At 42.0% G+C, this 16,433-nt stretch overlaps 1 protein-coding gene across 1 annotated transcript in view; it reads right to left on the bottom strand.

Moving 5' to 3' along the window:
- The window catches only part of IL20RA (interleukin 20 receptor subunit alpha), a 37,316-nt gene extending 22,686 nt beyond the window's left edge, over positions 1 to 14,630 (bottom strand). Inside the window, exon 1 of the mRNA XM_007452045.1 lies at positions 14,506 to 14,630. Coding sequence (XP_007452107.1) covers positions 14,506 to 14,620 — 115 coding nt within the window. The 5' untranslated portion in view covers positions 14,621 to 14,630. The remainder of the gene's footprint in view (positions 1 to 14,505) is intronic.
- Positions 14,631 to 16,433: the final 1,803 nt, after the last annotated feature.

Here is a 16,433-nt window from a genome sequence, read left to right as displayed (position 1 = left end):
CATTCCTGACGACAGTCACTGGGTGGGAGGCTGGTCTTTCAGGAGAAAATGAAACACAGATGACCTCAGAAAGGGACAAGAACTCCAGGCACCCTTTGAGCTTCCCTGACCGGGGTATGGACACTGGGCAATGGAGGGAGACTTGAGGGGGGCCCCCTTGGATAATGGGTATTTAAGATGGCTTCTGCAAACTAGTGGTTCCCAGTGGGGAGGTGGGGAAGGGCAATAGAGGGGTAGGGGATTAAGAGGCACAGACTATTATGTATAAGACAAGCTACAAGGCTATATTGTACAACACAGGGAATATAGCCAATATTTTATAGCTATAAATGGAGTATAACCTTTAAAAATTGTGACTCATTATATGATACACCTGTAACTTATGTAATATTGTATATCAACTCTACTTCGACTTAAAAAAGGAAAAAAATTAACCAATGAACAACAACCAAAAAGATGGCTTCTGTCCTAACAAAGCTGTGAGGGGTCAGCAAGAAGGGGTCCACTTAATGAACTCCTAAGTAATGGTGGGTTAGCTATAGCCTGTAAGTCATGTCATTTAGACCTGTGTTCCCTCTCAGTGTTTATTTTCCTCTCATTATATCTTGGCCTTTGGGAAAGTCTTCTAGCCCAGCTTCATCTATGTTATAACCCCAAAAAGAAAAAGTCCTCTATCTCCTCTTGGGTCCTTCTAGTAGGAAGAGAATAAATAAATGGAATTTGAAATGGGTAAATGTTTGACAACTTCATTAGTGGAGTTTTATAAAATGTGGCTGCTACATTAGTTCCAAGAATTACCTTATAGTTACCTTTCTGTAGGTGGAATGAAATGGTATGTGACATTTTCTTAATGGCCTCAAAGATAATACTAAGGTCATCATCTTAAGTATGTTGCAGTTTTAATTATATGCCTGACAGTAAAAGGTATTTCCATTTCATTATACTGTGGGAAAAGTCTATGCATAAATTAGTGCCTGATGAACACTGGTAAAAAGTGGTGAGGTTTTCAGAGTGAACTCACAAAGGGTAATCAGGCTCGTGGTTACCCAAACCTCTCTCTTCTGGGGCTGAGGCTTTCTGAGTTTCCCGTTGTGGACATTATGCTCATTCACTCCTGAGGAAAACCATCAGACTACAAGAGGCTGAACAGTCAAATGTGTCCACTTTTGGGGACTTCCCTTTGGGGCCATTCAAGTTTCTCAAGCTCATGATTAACAAGGGAGCCTCAGCACTGAGGAAGCCCTGCCCACCTTTACACAGAGAAAGTCTCCAGCCCTCCAGCCCCATCTGTCTTTCTGAAGCTGAAGCAGTGAAGGAATCACTAGGCTCTGAGCTGTTTGACCCTGGGCACCATGTCTTATAAGATTCTTTGTATCCCCAGTGCCTCTCAAATAAATACTTTTGAACTGAACTAACCAGGGACCACTGGGCTCACATAGATTGTAGAGAAAGGGCAGGACCCAGATTCACATGAGCATCTGGATGAGGGTGACCCAGTCTGAACCACCAAACCCTGATAGCTTGAAATCACCCTGGAAAGCAGCTCATGGCAAGTGGTCGCTACATCTTACAAGTGCCTTTCAAAATAGGAAAATACCTACCAAACAAAGAAAAAAAAAAATCACCTCCTGAATGAGTTTTCTGTTGTGGGAAATGGGGTTAAAAACAATCGATGTACAAAAAGCACCAGAGGGTGATTAATCAGTTTCAGGAAGCAAAAGTTGGAAATATCTCATCCCAACCTCCACCAAAGGAGAGCCAAACAGTGTCACTGCCTTCAAACAGATTAAATATTGTTGTAACTTCATCGTGCTGAAAGGAAGGGCATATTTTCTTTTGTCTTAAGTTATAAATTGTCTCTCCTGAAAAATATTAACTCCTCTTTCCTTTCTTCCCCCTTGACATATATTGCATATATCAAGTGCCCTTAGAAAGTGAATCATCTAAACAACACTTGAAATGTTATTCAGGAACTATTTACCTGAGAAAATATACTTCTGTAAAGGAGAGAGTACGGTTTGATGTTAACATTAGTTCCTCGGAACTTGATTATTTTCCTCTACCAATCCCGCTACAATTTCTCTATTATTTCTTTGCCTGCTTGCTGCTGTACTTGCATACTGCCTCTGTTTTCTCTAAATAGTATACTGAACGTTATATAGGGCACTGCCACCTGCCCTATCTCGTTGGCTTCTAATAATTGTTTATGTGAGTAGGTCAGACAGAAGTTTTAAGAACAAGAGTTCTAGAGCCACACTGGGACCTACTCCCTGTTCTACAGCTTACCTAAGCTGTGTGCCCTGAAGTAAGTTATTTAGCCTCTGTACTCAATTTCCTCATTTGTAAAATAAAACAATAATATCATCTGCCTCATAGGCTTGTTGGAATGATTAAATAAGGTTCCCCAAATAGTGCCTGGTACAAAGAAAGAGCTCAATAATCATTAGTTCAGTATTGTCCTCCGTGGTTACTATTCTCCCTTTACAGCTGATTAGATAGAGGCCCAGAGAGGCGGACTGATTTGCCTGTGGTTATTCAGCCATCTGGAAGCTGTTTGAGCCCAAGTGCTCTGAGGACAACAGGGTTCTCTACTAGGACACTCATTTACTGCCTTTAGGGAACGCTTCAAGGAGCAGTGCTGCGGGAAGAAAAGATTACATGGTCATTGGAAAGGGTGCATGTTACAGATGACTGCTTCTAAGGAGATACATAAGAATTTCAATGAGGAGTTCAATTCTTAAAAATGCAAATGCTTCATATGCTGCTTTTCCCTATCTTTACACACACACACACACACACACACACACACACACACACAAGGAATTCAATGAGGAAAATCCTAGTATTTCTCCTTCATTGAAGTTTTTTCTGGTGGAAGGGTACTTAGTCACATCATTCATTCAACCTCATTACTGGGCACCTACTAGAAACAGAAACTGAGAGTTACTAGGGTGCAGTGGCAGACAGAAACACACAGAAGGCCCTGCTCTCACAGAGCAGGTATTTTCTGAATCTGGGACACAATCCATCAATACATGCTTTCCCTGCCAGGTATGTGAACTTTTATATGGATGAGCGATACATAAGTCATACATAATAAGCATGTTATTTCTTTATAGCCACACCTCAATAAGTAAATCTATGTGCTTAAACATGTTTTGGAATATTGCTGTTGGTGCTTGAGAGCAAGTAGGACTTTAAGGTTGAGACCACTTCTTAAAATAAATATACTGGCATTTACCCATCAAAAAGAGTGTGCATTGTCCTGGCAGTTTCCTTGGGAGGGTTTATAATTATTCCCTGGTACTGCTCAGCTCTGGCACCTGGGGCATGCTTCCTTTCAGCTACAACTGTCTTCAGCGGTTGCTTGCATACACGCAAAAAATTCCATCTCACTTTCTTTTTTATAGTCACACCTTGTTTTTGCCCAACATAGCATTTCTTAGCTTGATTACCCAAGTTGGTTGGAAGTGGCTTTGAATGCTTTTGAAAATTAAACCACACCTCCACGATGAAGGTTTGCCACTTAATGGCAAACCGTAATCTGACCGATGCATACAGGTTCTATTGAGAACCCTGAAAAAAGGAGTTTAGGAAATACATTGTGAGATTTTTGTGCACAGCCTCCTAAAATGTCTATTTTGAAGATGCCATTATTAATTTGAATATGTTGGTCCCATTGTTAGAAAATCAGTCCCACTTCCTTATGTCATCTCTTGTATGTATGTCTTCCCTTCCCTTCCCTTCCCTTTCAGACTTGCTTTTTGAGGCCAGGGACTTGATTTTTCTCCACATTTTGTGATCTCCAAAGTGTCTATCCAAATTGAATATCATAGTAACTGTGGAAAAATAGATTCAAATGTGGGTTGGAGTCTCTACAACTTGATAACTTGCCTCAGAAAGGAAAAGATAAAAGAAAGAACAGAGTCAAAGACAAGCCATTTGAAACCACTAAGGTATTGGAAAGAATAGCTGTTGGGAACTCCCAGTTCCATCAATAGGTGTTTACTAAATATCAACATACATCGTCCACTTTATTTTTCAAATAACTTTCATAAATCATAGTGCTTCTTTTTATCCTCACACAAGTAATGTGATTCTTCCCCTAACATCTCCATCACTTGAAATTTTCAGAGAGAAAATCAAGATAAAAATGTGAAAAAAAAATTAATAGAAAAAGTAAGAGAGACAAAAATAATTACTTAGTGGAGATTTGGAAGTAATTAGTAGTATTTACTTCTCTTGGCTGTTGATTGGGATTTTGAGGCAAACGAGGTTGAGAGTGTGATCTCAGACTTGCCAGTCAAACAAGATGAAGACAGAAGTGTACAGCAGCCATCAAAAACAGTCAGAAAGGTGCAATATTTTTCAATAGGTTAACTCTGCTCCATAGTGACAAGTCAATGCTTTGATGTTTTTGATGGTGACCGGGGCTCGGATCACACCTCTTCAGGGTTGAATTAAGCCTCAATGAAGTTGTGTAACTAAATGTGATAAAATGGACAGGGGATCCACGTGCTGCGCGGGGCTCGCTGAAGATCAGCTCTCTGAGGTGGTTATCCTACCACAAAGATATTAAAACACACTGGTCAGGATAAAAGCAGAGCAATAGTGAAGAGGCCACCCACAAAGAGCCAAAGGCTCTGACAACACGGGAACCTCTCCAGGATCAACTCAGAGAATGGATCAATGAAGACATTCCCTTTGCTCTCGCTGTTAAAGCTAACAGAGCCTTCAAAGGACTGTGTTGATTCAGGAAGTGAGAAAGTGTGCCTCGGGCACCAGCCCTCTAGAAAACCACAGCTGTAACAAGGGAGCCTTTTGATACCTATTTGTGGTTGGATTCAGTGTTGCACAGAGCCACAGACCACAGTGACCTGTTGAAGCTGTCAGTGACCTTGAGGTCGGGCCGTCCTACAGCTGCAAAGCTCCTTACTCCCACCCACCTGGCAATACCATTGTCAGAAAAAAAATCACCTGTTTCATAGGATTCTGCTATTTGTTGTTGGGTTTTGTTGGTTGATTTGTAGTTTTACAAGAAAGAAATGTAGGTGGGAAAAAGGAATGTTAACTACGTGGTAGTTTATAGATAGAAGATGCTTAGAGCAGGATTTAACTTTATTTTCTTGCTAGCATTTTAAATGCAAAATATAACAAGTATATTGGCAATTCTCATAAGTCTCACTTTCCCTTTTCATAGGAAGCCCTGCCTGACTCCTAGATTAGATCAGTTGCCTTGCTCTGTGCTTCTAGAGAAGCTTGGTTTCCTCAGTTCTGGCATTTATACTTTGATGTAATCACCCGAGGTTAAAAGCTTCACGAAGAAAGAGGCCTTGTTTTCTTGTTCACCTCAGTACCGAGAACAGTTCCTGATATGTATGAATGAATGATATTGAATAAATGAACTAAAGAATGAATAAATGAAAAGTGCTCAAAAGAAGGTTATTTAAAAATCACATTGTGTCAAGTTGTATTTTAACTTATGAAAACTCAAAATGAATGTGTGGGGTGTGAAGGTAATTCTTTTTCATTAAATCCGACCACCTCAAATACCTCATTCCCCTAAGTTATTTGCTCCTAAGGCACACGTGATGTTCTATTTTGCACCTAAAAACTATCAGCAAATTTAAAAAATAACAACGTAAAGCATTCAGTAGGATAATTCAGGGGACCGTTTACTTCTTTTATACTTTAATCTAAAATGGAGGAGGAGGGCTGACTTGGAGTCATATGGATAGTTAGCCTTAAGTATGAAAATGGCCCATGCTGGAGCAAGGGTGAAGATTTTGCAACGAACATGCCACGTAGAGGAACAGAGATGGAGGTCTGACGAGAGTGAACCCCTCTGCTGAAGAAATTTAAACTCCATCTTTATTACATACCCATTGACGTTTCTCTCCTTTTTAAAAAACAGGTATAATTAACATATAACGTATTAGTTTAAGGTGTACAACATAATGATTCCATGTTTGTACGTATTGCAAAATGGTGGCTATCTTTTATGTTCATGTTATGGAAAGTACAAGAGACGACTCATCTCTGCCCTCTACGTTCTCAGGAGAGCCTTTCAGGCGTGAGACTTCTACAAAGGTTTCCTTTTGGCAGTGGACACAGACTAATAAACACGTTGAGGAGGAAAACTGCATGGGGTTGAAAAGGTAGCTTTTCGGGCTTCCCTGGCGGCGCAGTGGTTGAGAGTCCGCCTGCCGAAGCAGGGGGCACGGGTTCGTGCCCCGGTCCAGGAAGATCCCACGTGCCGCGGAGCGGCTGGGCCCGTGAGCCACGGCCGCTGAGCCTGCGCGTCCGGAGCCTGTGCTCCACAACGGGAGAGGCCACAACAGTGAGAGGCCCGCGTACCGCAAAAAAAAAAAAAAAGAAAAGGTAGCTTTTCTCCACTTTAGAAGCCAAGCTCATGAGTTCTGCTCACTGCCCTACAAGCCGCTGAGGGTGTGGTAGGTGTTATAAATTCAACTGTGGCCCCGCAAAGAAATATGTTGAAATCCTAGTCTCCAGTACCTCATAAAGTAACCTTAATTCGATATAATGTCTTTATAGAGGTAATCAAGTTAAAAAGAGGTCATTAGGGTGGGCTTCAATCCAACATGACTCGTATCCTTATACAAACGTAAAATTTGGACGCAAAGAGAGACATGCACAGAGGCAAGATTATGTGAAGAGACAGAGAGAACGGTGTGTGAAGGCAGAGGATTGGAATGATGCGCAACAGGCCGAGGAATGCCAAGGATTGCCAGCAACCACCAGATGCCAGGAGAGAGGCGTGGAACAGATGCTCCCCTACAGCCTTCAGAAGGAAGCAACCCTGCCAACATCCTGATTTCAGACTTCTAGCTTCCAGAACTGTGAGATAATACATTCATGTTATTTTAAGCTACCCAGTTTGTGGTACTTTGTTACGGCAGCCTCAGGAAAGTAATATAGTAGGTGTCTGTTCCTTGTATCTTTCCTCAAAAATGAACACAATGTTTATTTAAGAGAAGAATGAATGCTTTAAGGGCTGCCAAGTAACCTGGAAGTAAGGATGGAGGGATTGATGTAGGAGAAAAAAAAAATGTCTGCAAAGTTGAAAAAGAGGAAATTCAAATGGCGGAAGTAATGCAAACAAACGCTTCAACTAAGAGGATACACTTGCCAAAATATCTCATATCACCAAAATACAAATGTTAACTGTATGGAATGGAAAATTTCAGGGGGCTGGATTAAAGGCATACATGTTGAGACTCAAGAAGTATAAGGAAAAGTTCCTGACAAATCTGTATAGGACAAGGTATGCCCATTCTCTGTGCCTGGAGGCGGAGCTGGCGTTTGATGATGTGGTGCATAAAGTGATTGGAGAAGCTGAGTGGAAGCCATTTTGGCGTCTCAACGTGCACTGTGGTGACCACCACACTTGAAAAACAGAACTGATTTTGAATAGATAATATTTGTAATCAAAAATTTCCTTTCCAGAAAGAGTCTCCTTAATTGCGTTAAAGTCCACCGTGACAGACATCATGTGCTCTAGATAAAACATCATGCCATACTTCCATTCTCTGTATTCTGAGAAGTAAAGAGAAGGAAAATTGCCTCCGCAAACTGAAATTGTATTAATATGAAATTCTGAGTTTAAATGAGGGGTCAAGGTCTGTGTCTTATAGGAAAAGACAGCAGAGGTAAAAAGGGAGGGTAACTTTTAGGCATCAGGAACCCTTTGCTCACCAGGAAACTGATGCTGAATCACTTAAGGACCAACATGCCAGGGGCAGTGATTAAAATCTGGCAGACCAGCCATAACATCATGATCTACAGTGAGTATGCCTGAGAACTTACAGACAATCTGGAACACACACGTACAGAAAAGACCAGGAGAGAGAGGGGCCTGGCATGACACAACTGGGGAGGTGGTTAGCTGAGCCGAATGAAGACAGAGGAAATGTGATGGTTGCAGTCAATGAGCTGAGCAGCTTGTTCTGCATGACTGCATCAGCTTAGAGTGAGGACCAACAATGTGACAAGATGAAAGACATCAAGACCTCAGCTTGTTCATGGGAAGAACATTCCAGTAGCTGGAAGTCTACAACGACAGGACATCCTGTCTTGGGTGTCAGGTATCAAGTTTCCTGTGATGAGAGGTGCTCCAACAGCAGATAGGTAATGACTCTGAAGTTATGTTGCAGGGAACATTCACAAGGGAAGCAGTTGGACGGGATTTTAAGGCCCTTTCCAGCCTAGTTTCCTATATCAAAAGGAATTCTGAAAATAAAGCAGAGGAAGTATTTAATTGTATTGTCTTCAGCCAGCATTCTTTTTTAAAAAAGTTCTCTTGTTCTCCAATTTTATATGGAATTGACACATCTTGAGACAGATTATAGAGATTTAATTCATTTTTCTAGTATCACCTTTTGAGTCAAATAATCATAAACATGGACCAAGAAAAAGTAAAAATGCTGTCAGAACATCACAATCATAGCATAAAGGTAATGTTATAAGTAAGATGAATAAAATGATTTCACTTCTTAAAATGTATACTACCTTAAGCTGCAGTTAATACTTAGCAGTCTTTTTTTTTATCATCATGGAAGTAAACATGTCAAAGATACCTGGTAAAATTGTACGTGAAGAAAAAGATGCAAGTAGAGAGTCATTTTAAAAGTATCATGCAGGGCTTCCCTGGTGGTGCAGTGGTTGAAAGTCTGCCTGCTGATGCAGGGGACATGGGTTCGTGCCCCGGCCCGGGAAGATCCCACATGCCGCGGAGGGGCTGGGCCCGTGAGCCATGGCCGCTGAGCCTGTGCGTCCGGAGCCTGTGCTCCACAACGGGAGAGGCCACAACAGTGAGAGGCCCGCGTACCGCAAAAAAAAAAAAAAAAAAAATCATGCATATAATGAAAGATGCCTTTTAACCAAAAAGGCAAATTTACCGAGTGGCATTTGTGAAAAGCACTATGCCAAGCACTTAAAAATAGTTAATGTTTTATTCTCATAATGTTTTATGAGATGCTTATACTAAAGTATTAGTTTTATAGCATTAATATTAAAAATTAAAAATATATGTTACTGCTTATTGTCTTTGTCTAAAGTTTAGGCTTAAATGCAAAATCTGCATCCTACCTATGGCTCTGAGTCAGAGCTGTATGGAAAGGTGCACTCAGGGAACTGACACCCCTCCTCAGCCCTACCGCCTTGGTCGTACACCATGCCACCTCCTGTGGGTAACTGATCTCCTTAATTGTTCTCTGGGGAGCAAATTCTGCCTTTCCTGGATTTGTTCTATAGGAAGCTGAATAAATAGCTACAGGTAGTAGGAGCACATCTTCTGAAAGGGGAGGCTGGTGATACCTATAGCCACACGCTTAGATCTCAGGTATATGATGCTCTCCAGACATGCTGGGGATGGGCTTCGAGCTGATCAATGAGGAGCTATATAATAGCCAATAAATGATAAATGTACATGCAAAGGTACAAGAAATCCCTCATGTCTGCTCCAAAGGCAATGGGAGAGAAGCTGGAAAAGAGGACAAGCTTGTTTGATGGAAAGAACATTCGAGAAGACAAATCCTGCTTTAGCTGCAATACAGCACCCAGATGTAGACCGAGTTCTTGGCTATTAGCATACAATATGTTTAAAACCAGGTGTTTTCATGCGAAGCTGAAGCAAGATTTGGAAATGATTTAGCCTTGATATGAATTTGGCCGGTACAGTCAGGGCCTACCTTTGAGGATTACGGATTTGTGAAGCAGAAAAGACATATCCTGTTAAGCGAAAAAATGCTAAGTGGAGGGGCTTCCCTGGTGGCGCAGTGGTTGAGAATCTGCCTGCTAATGCAGGGAACACGGGTTCGAGCCCTGGTCTGGGAAGATCCCACATGCCACGGAGCAACTGGGCCCGTGAGCCACAGCTACTGAGCCTGCGCGTCTGGAGCCTGTGCTCCGCAACAAGAGAGGCCGCGAAAGTGAGAGGCCCGCGCACCGCGATGAAGAGTGGCCCCCGCTTGCCACAACTAGAGAAAGCCCTCGCACAGAAACGAAGACCCAACACAGCCATAAATAAATAAATAAAGCAAACTGTATAAAAAAAAAAAAATGCTAAGTGGAAAAGAGAACCTGTCGTATGCTAGGTTTCATGTAAGAAAGAAGGGGAATATGAGAAAATACACGCATATCTGTTCACTGGTGCAAAAGAAATACAGGAAGGATAAACCAGTAACTAAGGAGACTGGTTACCTACGGGGGTGACGTGGAACAAGAATAGGAACAAGATTGTAAGGATGATGAGGGGGCAACCCCTCTCCAAGTGTACCATTTGGTACATCTCTGACTCTTAAACTACAGTAATGTCTCACATACCCTTCAAATACCCCCAAATCAAGAAACAAAACCAACTAGCATGTGGGAAACCCCAACTGAAATACCAACAGTAACAAATGAACCTAACCTTATTACAAAGAGACAATAAAGTAAAGAAGGTGAAGGAAAACCGATCTAATCTAAGTAACTTTGGTCAACAGTATCTTGACTGGGTATTATAAAGCTAAAGACAAAAGAACTGTATATAGATGCTATAATCTAGTTGGTAAATGTCCTTCTCATAGGAGCATGGGTTAATACTTCTGAAACTCTAAACTAGAAATGAAGAAATAAGTAAATCTATTATAGATAATGATATCAGGTTTCTCACTGTTGGAGAAAGAAGCTACAGATAAAGAAAGGAAAGACAATCAACTCTGTGCTCTTGGAATCAGAGGTATCAGTGTAAGCTTATCGTCTTTTGTATACATAGATACATACATATAGATACAGAAATACAGATGTGTGTGGATGCCTGGGTTAGTATACATATTTATAACTTCCAGCTTTGTCCGCTGAGAGAGCCTAGAAACAACATTCCAGTAGCAATGAGTATGCCTGGCAACTAGATTTTGGTTTCTAGATCCTATTCTCCAGTAGAAGGAGCTAGAGCTCCTTGGGGAAGTGGCTGATTCAGCCCTGGGGAAGGGGAAATACAAGATGAACCTGAAACATTTTATGTTGCTAGAAAGCAATGAAATGCTTAAAAAGAATGGGGCTTGTTGAAAGGACATGGGAGCCAAACTAAAAGAGCTTTTAATGGCCGAAGCTGGAACAATTTGAGCAGCAAAATTAATAATAATAGTATTGGATTATAACTCCAAGAATAAAGTAAATATTTGTGAGTCCATATTGATATATTTAAGCAATTGAATAAATAAATAAATGGGAGAGAAGTAAACGCTCTTCTTTGCATGAGAATTCCAATTTAATAAGTAGAGAAGGAAAAAATGAAATAAAAAAATCACCATTAGGCATCATAGTTGTTGCATTCAGTATCCACTGATGAATACTAAAATTAGCGGGTGTAAGTTTGAGGAGAAACAGGATATTTGCATGATCTCAAAGTATCTTCCCACAATGTGTTTATTAATCAGAAAGTGAAAATCGTAACTATACAGTGAAAAACCCTGCAGACACCACCTAAACCAAATGATCAAGGTTAACATCGCCAGGAAGAAGACACATTGACATCATAAACCCTTTGATATGATGCGCTGGGAAAGACAACATAATCTCTGTGGTATTATTGCCCAAAAGGAATAACCTCACTCTAATCAAGAGGAAACTTCAAATGAACCCACATTGAGGGGCAGCCTGAGGAGGAGGTGACAAGAACTCTTCAAAAATGTCAAGGACATGAAAGCAGAGAGGCTGAGGAACTGTCATAGATTGGAAGAGAGGAAGGAGACACAGCAACTAAGTGTACTAAGGATCCTGGATTGATCCCGGAACAGAAAAGGGGAATTAGTGGAAAAAAGGGTGAAATTGGAACAAAGTCTACAGTTTAGTGAATAGTGTCAATACTATACCAATGTTAATTTCCTCATTCTGAACACTGTACCACAGTTAAAATTAAGAGAAACCGGGTGAGGGGTTTATGAGAGCTCTATTATTTCTATAGCTTTTCTGTAAGTCTCAGAATAGTTCAAAATTAAAAGCTAAAAAGAAGAAAATAATGAAGAAAATTTAATTAGTTCACTGGAATCATTTGTGTGTGTTTGAAAAATATCCTGAAATAATTTCTCAGTGAAATAAAACACCTGATGCTGTTGTGTTTATATCAAAGAAGAGACACTTCAACAAATATCCTCATTCTGTTAATTATAGTATATTAGTTCTAATAAGCAGAGATGCTGTAATAGACTGCATTCAAAAGCTCCAAACCTAGAGTTTGGCTCATTTGTTCATAGGCATAATAAACAATATTTTTTCCCTCTCTGGGGATCTTGGGAAGCTCTCCTTGAAGGACGCACATTGGAGGTGAGATGCCAAGTCTGAACAGGAGTTAGCCGGGGACAGAGTGGACAGGAACATTCCAGCACAAGGAACTGCAAGTATGAAGTCCTGAGAGGGAAAACGGTTTGGTTTGCTCTAGGAACTGGAAAAAGGCCAGGATAGCAGGAATTAAGTGATGTGAGGTAAGCCTGGAGAGACAGGCAGGAGTGAGCCATATAAGACCACGTAGGAGAATTCAGATGGAAGCCTCTGAAGGGCTTGAGGAGAGGAGATACATGACCTTGGAAAGTCATCTCCTCCCACTCTCTTACTGGCTTTAAATGCTTGTTTATATTATGCTGACCACGGTTCTTTATCTTCACTGAGGAATAAGACATGGGATTGGGCCAACAGGGCAGAGTTTGATAAACCACAGTGATAAACTTCCTAGTGAAACTTCTGTCCCTGGAGACATAAGAGAGTGAAGGTACAGATGTGTATCCCTCCTGCCTTGAGGGAGTGGCACAGACATTCTGGATTCCTTTAAAAGTTTACCTGAAATGAACTACGAAGAACTTTACTAAAATGTTGATGCCCCATTGAATTTTTTTCCTTTCTCTTTGGATGTTTGGTATTGTACAGCCTGATCCAATCACAGAGTTGTGTGACTTCGAACTTTTGTGCTAAAAGTTCGAAAAATTAAAGAATTCGCCTACTGGACAATGGTAATGTCATATAACTATTAGAAGGTTCACACTGCTCAGCAGATATGGTGGCGGATCCATCAAGATAGAATAGCTCTCTCTTAAGAGCCAGGTATGGTATCCATGTAACCACATATGCCTTCTCACCTGGTTTTCCCAGCAGTCCTCAGGGTGCCTGGAGGCCCAGAAGAGGACAGGAACTCTTTAAGAAGACCTAAGAAAGTACCTGAGTCTCATGGGTCCGAAAAGAGTTTCTTCTGTTTTGTTTTTTCCCCAATTTTGCTTTGAAGCCAAGAATATTATTACCTTCTAATGTCAGCCTCCCAACCCAATTAAGGAGCAAGCTTTATTTCTTTGATTAGAAATAGAAACAACTAAATTCATATCTGTTAGTTGAGGTTCAGTATCTGGATAGGTCAGGAGCAGATCCTTCCATTCAGCTTACCTAAGAATATTTATCACAAGACAAAAGAACTACAGTTTCTGGTAACTTTAGGATTTAGAAGAGAAACTTTTTGTGTATAATGTCTATTGTCCAAAAATCTTTCCAAGATATGCACACAATTTTTACCTTTGTAACTATACTGAACTTTAGTAACTTTTTCTTTGACTACTAAGGACACCGCAGTTTCATGAACAACTTTCTTCCTGCATTCACTGTCATTGTTCAGCTCTGGGTTAAAAGCATGGAAGCCTGGATCAAATCTGTACAAAGCACAGTATTCCGGGAAGTTGTGTTGCTTTAACTTTTTTTTTTTTTTTTTTTTTAAAAGGAGGGTCCTAGATATCTTGCTTTAAAAAAATTTCTTTTTCTCGTACACCAGAAATGCATAAGGAAAAAAAAAAAAATCAGGTTAATGAATCATTCTGGTTTACTGGATTCCAGATGGTAGAGAGTTAAAACTTAAAGCTAAAAAGCCTTGAGTTACCTATGTCATGAATCAGTTCAAAGTTTTGTTACTTGCAAGAAATCAAAGAGCACATATATTGTACAAGATCAAAACTGCAAAGGAAAAAAATGACGTGCCCAGAAAGATCTTACTTTAGAAACGCTGCACTTTCTAACTCCGGTTCCCTCAAAGCCCACTCTTTCAAGAGGTTTGATTTTTAAAGCGCAGGCATCGCCTCCTTCCCTGGGGTGCTCTGTCGAAAAGCTACAGGTCGGTGCGGCCACGGCGTGGGTGGCGGGAACCTGCGACGTGCCGGCGAGTGCAATGCGAAAGGTCACTGTCACCGACCGAGTTACCAGCTGTGGGGACCGCTCGGAGCGACCACCGTCAACCTTCCTCTACCTCGCCCGCAACTCCCGCAACGAAAAGTGTGAAACGCGGAGCGCGCGAACTTGACCCTGAAGCCGGCCCGCGCGAGGCAGCGGCGAGTTTCTCCCCGGGACTCCAGGGCTCTCGGCGCTGACCCGCGCTCCTCCCGCTCTGCGCGCTTGAAAGCGAAACCCGGGGGCTGGACGGCCGAAACCAGCCGGAACGGGGCGGTCGTCGCGGCCCCGGCACTACCCTCTTACCTGCCCGTCCCGTCGGCGCGGCCACCAGCAGCAGCAGCAGCAGCGGCAGGGCCGGGAGGCCGGGTGCCGGGGCCCCTATGGCAGCCGCCTTCGCTGGGGGTCGAAGGGCGCACATGGGCGGCGGGGCCGGGGAGGCGGAGTCGCGTCCCGCCGCAGCCCGGGCCGGACGCCAGGGAGAGGGGAGGGCCCGCGACTTCTAGTCCCAGCCCCTCAGGCTCGCAGCTCTGACAATCCGAGACTCTCCACCGCCGCGACCAACGAGATTACTACTGCAGGGAAAACCTCCCTCCAGTGAAGAGAACGTGAGCCACGCACACTGAAGAGTGATTCTGGTCTTCGGGCCTGGTGGTCATTTCTGTAAAACTTTTGAAATGTCCGAGTTCAGTGCCGGAAGAAGAATGAAGTGGATATTTATTTCTCCACACACTGTCAGTCACTCTGCCATCCATTGTATTTGATTCCATTTAATCCTCGTCATCTGCAATTAGGCATTGTCCCATTTTACAGATGAGGAAAGGGACACTCAGAAAGTTGGGGCGTCGGCCTGAAGTCCCACAAGCCTGTGAGCAGTGACGCCCGGATTTCCACACAGGCTTGTTTCTAGGTCCCATGCTCTTCATAATGGGAGGGCGGGGCTGAAATTAAGAAATGTGCTGAAGAGTCACAGATATAGAAAACAAATTTGTGACTTGCAAAGGGGAAAGGGAGTAGGGGAAGGATAAATTAGGAGTTTGGGATTAGCAGATACAAACTACTGTATATAAAATAGATAAACAACAAGGTCCTACTGTATAGCACAGGGAACTATATTCAATATCTTGTAATAACCTATATTATATCTCTCTATATCTATCTGTCTATATGAATCACTTTGTTGTACACCAGAAACTAACACAACAATGTAAATCAACTCTGACTTCAGTTAAAAAAAAATGTATTGAGGGCTTCCCTGGTGGCACAGTGGTTGACAGTCCGTCTGCCGATGCAGGGGACACGGGTTCGTGCCCCAGTCCGGGAAGATCCCACATGCCGCGGAGCGGCTGGGCCCATGAGCCATGGCCGCTGAGCCTGCGCGTCCAGAGCCTGTGCTCTGCAACGGGAGAGGCCACAACAGTGAGAGGCCCGCGTACCGCAAAAAGAAAAAAAAAAAAAAGAGTCATGTACCACAATGTTCATTGCAGCTCTATTTACAATAGCCAGGACATGGAAGTAACCTAAGTGTCCATCAACAGATGAATGGATAAAGAAGATGTGGCACATATATACAATGGAATATTACTCAGCCATAAAAAGAAATGAAATTGAGTTATTTGTAGTTAGGTGGATGGATCTATAGTCTGTCATACAGACTGAAGTAAGTCTGAAAGAGAAAAACATGTACTGTATGCTAACACATATATATGGAAACTAAAAAAAAAAAAAGTTCTGAAGAACCTAGGGGCAGGATAGGAATAAAGACGCAGATGTAGAGAGTGGACTTGAGGACACGGGGAGGGGGAAGGGTAAGCTGGGACGAAGTGAGAGAGTGACATGTACATATATACACTACCAAATGTAAAACAGTTAGCTAGTGGGAAGCAGCCGCATAGCACAGGGAGAGCAGCTCAGTGCTTTGTGACCACCTAGAGGGGTGGGATAGGGAGGGAGGGTGGGAGGCAGATGCAAGAGGGAGGAGATATGAGGATATACGTATATGTATAGCTGATTCACTTTTTTATAAAGCAGAAACTAACACACCGTTGTAAAACGATTATACTCCAATAAAGATGTTAAATAAAATAACATAAAACCATATGTGGTAAAGGACTGTTTCCCTCCCCCCAGCAAAAAAAAAAAAAAAAGAAAGAAAATGAAGCCAATACATTTGAGGGGTGAACTGTAAAATAACACACATATTAAGATGTATACTTATTAATTTATGAAAATGC

This window comes from Lipotes vexillifer, unplaced genomic scaffold (genome assembly GCF_000442215.2).
Source record: "Lipotes vexillifer unplaced genomic scaffold, Lipotes_vexillifer_v1.1 scaffold16, whole genome shotgun sequence".
NCBI classification, from domain to species: domain Eukaryota; kingdom Metazoa; phylum Chordata; class Mammalia; order Artiodactyla; family Lipotidae; genus Lipotes; species Lipotes vexillifer.
The sequence above is the reverse complement of the archived record's forward strand: the minus strand, read 5'-3'. Positions and strand labels throughout refer to the sequence as shown.